The sequence below is a fragment of the Sebastes fasciatus genome, chromosome 1 (genome assembly GCF_043250625.1).
Source record: "Sebastes fasciatus isolate fSebFas1 chromosome 1, fSebFas1.pri, whole genome shotgun sequence".
Classification (NCBI taxonomy): domain Eukaryota; kingdom Metazoa; phylum Chordata; class Actinopteri; order Perciformes; family Sebastidae; genus Sebastes; species Sebastes fasciatus.
Genome location: NC_133795.1, coordinates 18,075,732 through 18,082,967, shown reverse-complemented (window position 1 = coordinate 18,082,967; position 7,236 = coordinate 18,075,732). Strand labels below are relative to the sequence as shown.

The following is a 7,236-nucleotide window of genomic DNA, read 5'->3' as shown; positions in this document are numbered from 1 at the left end:
ACTACATGTCAGTATTCACCCATTCACACACACATTCATACACTGATGGCAGAGGCTACTAAGGTGCCAACTTTGCCCATCAGGATTTAATCTAAATACTCATTCAATTTGGGGTTAAGTGTCTTGCTCAAGGACACATCGACATGTGACCCGGAGCAGCCGGGGATCGAACCACCGACCTTCCGATTGGTGGACAACCTGCTCTACCCTCTGAGCCACAGCCGCCCCCCCAATTCCGTTGCAATTCCGTTGCAATTCCGTTGAAATGCACTAAAACGGAGCGTTTCAGACAGAGGGTAAATACAGGTATATTCAAGCAGACAGTATGAGGAAAATAAAGTTTTTTTTTAACATTACAGCATGTACACACGTTTTAGTAGAAACACAAAATACAAGTATGAACCTCAAAATGAGCATAATATGGGACCTTTAATATCCAAAGTTATTCATAGCTGTAAAGTGTGCGGTGAGTGAAAATTAATCTACATTACTCTGTACAAGTCTCTACTCTGACAGGTTTATCTGTAATCTTGATTGTAAAATACAATAATGATGTACAATGCAATGCATTTGTATGGGTTCATGCTGTAGTTACATGTCCCATAATTTAAAATGTTCTTTCACTGTTACATGTACATTATGTAGGTCCACTGGAACAAAACTAACAGTTAACTCAGACAAGTGTGTTCAACTCTCAGTAGGATTGTTTCTCATATTTATTGATCTAGGACATGCTTTGCCATCTGTATAATAGTTATTTTACTGCAGTCAAGTGTGTGTCAGTGTATTTACTCTCATGCTGTACATATCAGTTTATATAAGATTATATATTGTAAGATTTAGTTGTATGTACATGTTAAGGCTATATAATCAAAATATTTAAAATATTGTTTAGAAAGTCTTTAAGCAGCATCTACACCAAATGTTGTCCAACAACTAACTGGAAAATAAATCTGAGCAGTAATTGCATGTTTTAATAAATGTCCTTGATGTTTTTTTTTTTAGTGTGCACAGTATTTATGATCTTGTGTTAGTATCAACATGTCTTAGTGCAGCTGACATGGTGCTTTTGGGTGTGCATATGAAAAAGAACCGGCATGACAGTTGCACAGTAGATTATAAAATAAATTGACGGAAAGAGTAGCGAAGCACCGATATAAAGATTTTAATCAGCAATATCTTGAATAACCTTTTCTTTCTCTGTCTTAGGCTAGTCAAGTTCTTTCAAGATTCACGAGCGTTGCAGATCTTAGTCTCAGTATTAAATCCTTTGTGAAATAAATCACATCTAGAAAGCCATTGTATAATAATTAAGTATAATTATATCGATAATAGACTCTAAATTGCCCGTAGGTGTGAATGTGAGCGTGAATGGTTGTGTCTCTTTGTGTCAGCCCTGTGATCGTCTGGCGTCCTGTCCAGGTTGTACCTCGCCTTCACCCAATGTTGGCTGGGATCGGCTCCAGCCCCCCCCCACCCACAATGGATGGATGGATAGGTGGATGAATATCCACAATATATGAATGCCATATTGACATTTCATTGCAGGGCAAACACAGCTGTAATTAATTAAAATTAATTATGGCTGTTGCATTTAGGTTGGCCCTGGTATTGTGCGTGCTGGCTGACTGTGGCTGTGACACACTAAATACAACGGGACCATAATTCATTTGATCAATTACACCTGTGTTTACCCTGCTATGACATGTCCAAATGGCTGCTGTGAAAAGGGCCTATGTAAGTACTCACCATATGCCAACTGCATGTAGAATAAGTTTGCTATTACTACATTTATAGCGACAAAGTCAAGGTACTTTTTTCTGGTAAGGTGCGGCCCTTTGTGCTTTAATGACTGAGGCAATACAATGTTCCTGAACTCCTGCATGGTGAGCTAAATATTAGCTATTATTCAAATTTACCCAAAACGCTATAGAAAAAAGGACTTTGCAAACACAACATAATGAAAGAATAGCATTCCATTATAGCTGGTCTGATTATGGTAAAGTGTATTATATCGGTCACAACACATTGAGCTGGTGCCATGTGAAAATGATAATGGCATCTAAATCCAGTTAGACCCCAGATTAGCAATGACACCATACTTACTGTGTAATCTTGTTAACTTCTGAGCCGACTGCCCATTGATAAGCACATAACACACACACACTACCCTCCTCTCTGACCCAGCAGTGGGTTAATGGGTTCTGCCTCAGTCACATGGTTGTATCAGTATAGCTATGGGATTTATAGTATATGATGTATAGCAGCTATTCTCAACCAGCAGATTCCAATCTACTCGGTCGCAGAGGTAGAAAAAAAATCTAAAAATATTTGTTTTTGTAATATACAAAGCGAGATGTTTTATATCCAAATGTGCTCAAGAATTCCAATGAATAGAAGCTTGTGTTAATATTCACATTAATATTGTGTACTTTTATGCAAATATATGTAGGGCCTATATATTTATTATTGAAATTCAATTAACACAAAGCAATGACAAATAGTGTCCAGAAACCCTCACAGGTACTGCATTTAGCATAAAAAATATGCTCAAATCATAACATGGCAAACTCAAACCCAACAGGCAACAACAGCTGTCAGTGTGTCAGTGTGTCAGTGTGCTGACTTGACTATGACTTGCTCCAAACTGCATGTGATTATTATAAAGTTGACATGTCTGTAAAGGGGAGACTCGTGGGTACCCATAGAACCCATTTTCATTCACATATCTTGAGGTCAGAGGTATCTTTAAAACTGAGCCCAATAAAACCTCCGAAAGATTGATTGCATTTATGAAATTAGTGGCCTTAAAACGTTTTTGCATTTACACGTTATCGTTAACTTTGACAGCCCCAGTTTTAATATCACCACGCCAATCAGGGCAGACAGTGATGGTGAGGGTAAGCAAAATATTTATTACAGCTGACAGTGGCATAACACATATTTACAGCTCAGTTTATTTTTTCTCCTTTGTCATATTTTTTTTTCATTTATTTGGGAAGGTGGTCCTAACAATCAGAAGTGGGCCTTCAGTTGCAAAAGGTTGAGAACCCGTGGTACAGTATATAGTATATGCCTCATGAACACGATGTGTAATTTTTCTCATCCCCAGTACCTTCGAAATACAGTTCCTTCCTATAGTCTTGCATTTTAGCATATAATAGGTTCCAGGAAACACACAGAAATGTTGCCATCACAACATTAAGTTACCTTTAATGTAAAATTATGCAATATAAATGTGTTGCCTCAAGTGTAATTACACAAGGAAGTGCTATACAGTACGAAGGACGTAGATAGAGAGAGACCGTAGTAATGCACCGAGGCCAAGACTGGAAGAGCAAAAGTCAAAATATCCTGCGCATATCTGGAGTACTAAATGACAACGAAACACTTTAATCCATATTTCCTAGATTTAACTTTTTAGATACACATGGACGCCCCTAAAAAAATAGGGGGGAAAGTAGTCATCTTAAAATATGGTCTTTCCGAGGTGTGCGAGCATCTATTGGGTCTAAGAGGAGGAGTTTAGAGCTTCAGCAGCCGGATCCACCGTGTGGTGAAGCACCAGGTGATCCCAGCCTACGGTTGTGAGAGTGTTGGAGCCACCGTGGAGCCAGCAGACGCCTCTGGCAAAGTCCTGGTGTCGCCGATCTCTAAATCTACAGAAGAACAATATATGATTACTATCATTTAACGGTACAGGAGGTTAACCAGGCGTTTTGGTATGAAGTGCAAAGACTCACATTTCTTGCAGTTCAGAGTTCATAACAGCGAGGGAACAATCATCACTCACGGAGGCTAGCAAGGAGGCACTGGGAGGGGGAACAAAAGAGTTAAACTATTGTAGAGAAGCAATGTAAAAGCTAATGATAATATGCTGGAATGATTGTTTACCTATGTGTAGAGAAGGCAAGCGCATTAACTCTGCGGCTGTGGAGGCTCTCCATCCGGGCCGGCTCTGTTCCCAGGAAATCCTTCACTGTCACTCTGCCCATCTCGTCACCTGAGCCACAATAAACATGATCAGAAAGGCAGGGACGGGTGACTTAATGTCTCAGTCAATCTATAATCTGATGCTGCTGGGCCTTACCAAAAGCAATGGTGCTTCTGTGGTGGGGGTGCCAGGCTACAGTGGTGGGGGAGCACATGGGGGACTCTACATCTGAGACAAACACAAAGATAACAATGGATTAGCATAATAAAAAAACAAAGATTGTGTCTTGACAAGATGTAATACCATTAAACTACCTAGACAGACTATGTTCCTCACCTATTCTTGAGGCTGGTTTGTTGGGCTTCCTCCTGTCCCACATCAGCACACGGCCATCCTGAGGGATGTAGGATAACAACAGGCTGAATTCACAGTTCTCTCTCTGCTCTTTATTACTGCTGGACATTTATTGTAGCTTTCTTGTGTTACAACACAAGATGAAGTCAGTTCATCCCTATTAATATGCACAATTATGCAGCAAGGTGCTCCAGTTCAGGCACTTATTGAATGTTAGATATTGTGTTTTGCATGCTAACTGTTGATCAGTATCTTACCTGACCGCAGGAGATGAAGAGAGACTCGTCTGTAGGACTGCAGGCAACACAACTGACTGGCTTCGTGTGCGCTGGAGGAAGAGAAAGGTATATTCAGTTATATTTTTTACCATCTTTATGGATGAGCATTTTTTTTATTGTGTCATGTCAAACTACATTCTCTAAATAAGACTGTTTATTATGCAATCATACTTTGTATATCACTAGAAAGTACATAGTGTATATTTTTTGCCAAAACTGTAGAATGCTTCAAATGTATTATAATGACAACACTTGATTAAATTGCACATAACAGGCAATTATGTCTTTTTTAAATTCTTAAAATAATTTTCTTAAATTAATTAGTTTATAAGTAAACATTTTTTATTTATTTTTTTAAAAAGGACCATGTCACAGTTTTAGCAAATAATTAAAAAAAAAAAATCATAGATCTGCACCAAAAGAGAATCACTTGTTCTTTGACCCATGGCTGAACTAAACCAAACCAAATTGTATTGAGGTCTGTTTAAAGCTTTTGAAGACGTGCAAATAAACAGAAGACGCATGAATCAAGGGAATAGTTCTTATGATTAAAAAAACCAAATCAACACTTCCTATTACTACTATCTAGATATTCTGAGAGCAGTTTTGAGATGTTCCCTTACCATTGTAGGTAGTGATAGCCGTCTCCTGACCGAGATCCCAGACTTTAATTCTGTAGTGAAGAAACGGAAAAGGTATTGTGATGAAAAAGTGAAAAATCATAATGCCAAAGTTTAACACATAAACAATCAACATGCTTCTGTTCTGCAACCGTGCATGTATCTGCGTAAAATGGTGTCTAACCGGCAGTCCATGCTGCCTGTGACAGCGCTGTTTGCTCCAGTAACTGGGCTCACTGTGGTGACAATGTGGTCGTGCTCATGTTTGGTGAAGCGATTCACCAGCAGGCGTTCATCCTCTGCCAGTTCCCAGAGCTCCAAGGCACCTGCACAGGAACCAGTCAAACAGAACCCCGTTTAACATCCAAGTCTAAAGACCAGTGCTTGATTCATAATTGCTGTGAATCTGCTTCTTTTTTTACCTGAGTCTGCTGCAACAACAACACCCTTTTCTGATACCCATTTCACATCTGTGACTCCAGTCTCAGTCTGCACACCAGCTTTGCAGAGTTCCTCATTGGGGGCCTGCTTAGGGTCACTGTAGATCCAAACAGATCCCTGCCAGCTCCTGCCACTGAGGCTGGAGGCACCGAGCAGCAGAGTCCCATCTGCGAAGAGAGCAAATAAGAAAAGAAAAAAAATTAAAAAAAATTAAAAACATCAATCTGTTAACGCTGCCTCGACATATATCTAAACTGATTTGTTAAGAGTCACTCTTCAATTCGGCTAGCATCCAATCCATCATGAAATTAAATTTGTTTGCTTAATAACTAACCACCTGCAACAAATTTGATAACCTAATTTAGAGATATAGATAGTAACTTTATTGATCCTGACGGAAATTCAAGTTTCCAGCATCACAGTTCCATAATGCAAAACATGTTAGTAAAAAGGCAGTAAAAAGGTTAGTAGTACAAACTACAAAAAAAAAAAAAAAAATACAAGGAGATGAAGAAATCTGTTAAAACTGAATATAGTGCAGGGTAACAGCTGTGATACAGGACTATTAAATAAATGAATATAGTGCAGAAGAGACCGTTATAAATGAATATAGTGCAGGGCACCTCCAGTAGCTTAGTCTATGAAAGTGCACTGTGTGCATTATTATGTGTCCTTTAGCTGGGCTGCTGAGCATAAACAAATGCTATTTATTTAACATTTCGGCGTGTTGTATATATGCCAGAGGAGTCTCACACATCAGTCCATGTAAACAGACTCCTCAGACTAACAATAACCGACTAGCGGCACCACGTGTTTACCTGCGTAACCTTCCTCTAGCTGTGTTTGTTACCTACCTGCTCTGTACTGCGCTGCGCTCAGGTGCTTCTCCATGCAGGCTGGTGCATTAGGAGGGATGTTCCACCGGTTCTCCTTGATCATGCTGGTATCCACCGCACTTTTCATTAAGATTTAGTGTACGGCTGTGATTTTACAGACAACTTTAGCGCGATGTCTAGGTTATCTAGCTAGCTATAGCTGTTACTGGTTGCTTGCAGAGATACTACCGTTGTCTATGGCTTGTCTGGGAAAGATAGCTAACAAGTCAGCTTACGTTGGCTAAAGAAAGCTAAAGTTGTTGTTCCCAGAATGAATGAACGAGTGAACAGAGAGACAGCAACACATGGGACTCCGGATGAACACACACTTCCTGCTCCGGGTCTCTTCTTCTTCTTCTTCTTCTTCTTCTTCTTTGCTTTTTTTTTTTGGCAGACTGTAAAACCAACTTTTAGGTGCATGTCGCCACCTACCGTACAGACACAGAACAGGATGTTTACATGTGTAGTCTAATAAAAAAGGAAAAACAGAAGAAAAAATACTATATTCTATTAAACAATTATTATTGTTGTAAACAATAAAATTGAAAAATATAAAAAAAAAAATATTTAAATGCGCTGAAATATTATTTTTTACTGTATTAACTTTCACATAGTCTGTGGTATTGTGATTAAGTTATATTATACGTAATGAATTGGTATTCTGGATTGATAACAAATTTATATTTTGATAAGGATAATTATATCATTAATTAATTTATATTTCTGTACGACAA

The 7,236-nt window shown here is 38.8% G+C and overlaps 1 protein-coding gene across 1 annotated transcript; it reads right to left on the bottom strand.

The window, feature by feature from the left end:
- Window positions 1-3,187: 3,187 nt before the first annotated feature.
- Window positions 3,188-6,872, bottom strand: wdr77 (WD repeat domain 77). The gene is made up of 10 exons (XM_074634804.1): window positions 6,482-6,872; window positions 5,609-5,794; window positions 5,371-5,512; window positions 5,190-5,239; window positions 4,546-4,616; window positions 4,271-4,328; window positions 4,091-4,162; window positions 3,895-4,003; window positions 3,744-3,812; window positions 3,188-3,659 (listed from the first exon to the last, which is right to left on the bottom strand). The coding sequence occupies exons 1-10, from the start codon at window positions 6,588-6,590 to the stop codon at window positions 3,512-3,514; spliced, it is 1,014 nt and encodes a 337-aa protein (XP_074490905.1). The 5' UTR covers window positions 6,591-6,872; the 3' UTR covers window positions 3,188-3,511.
- Between the last annotated feature and the right edge of the window lie 364 nt (window positions 6,873-7,236).

Coding starts and splice junctions, on each gene's coding strand:
- wdr77 (XM_074634804.1), bottom strand. CDS start 6,590: ATGAAAAGTGCGGTGGATACCAGCATGATCAAGGAGAACCGGTGGAAC. Junction 5,240..5,370: donor ACAGGCAGCATGGACTGCCG/GTTAGACACCAT, acceptor TCTTCACTACAG/AATTAAAGTCTGGGATCTCG. Junction 3,813..3,894: donor CTTGCCTTCTCTACACATAG/GTAAACAATCAT, acceptor TCCCCCTCCCAG/TGCCTCCTTGCTAGCCTCCG.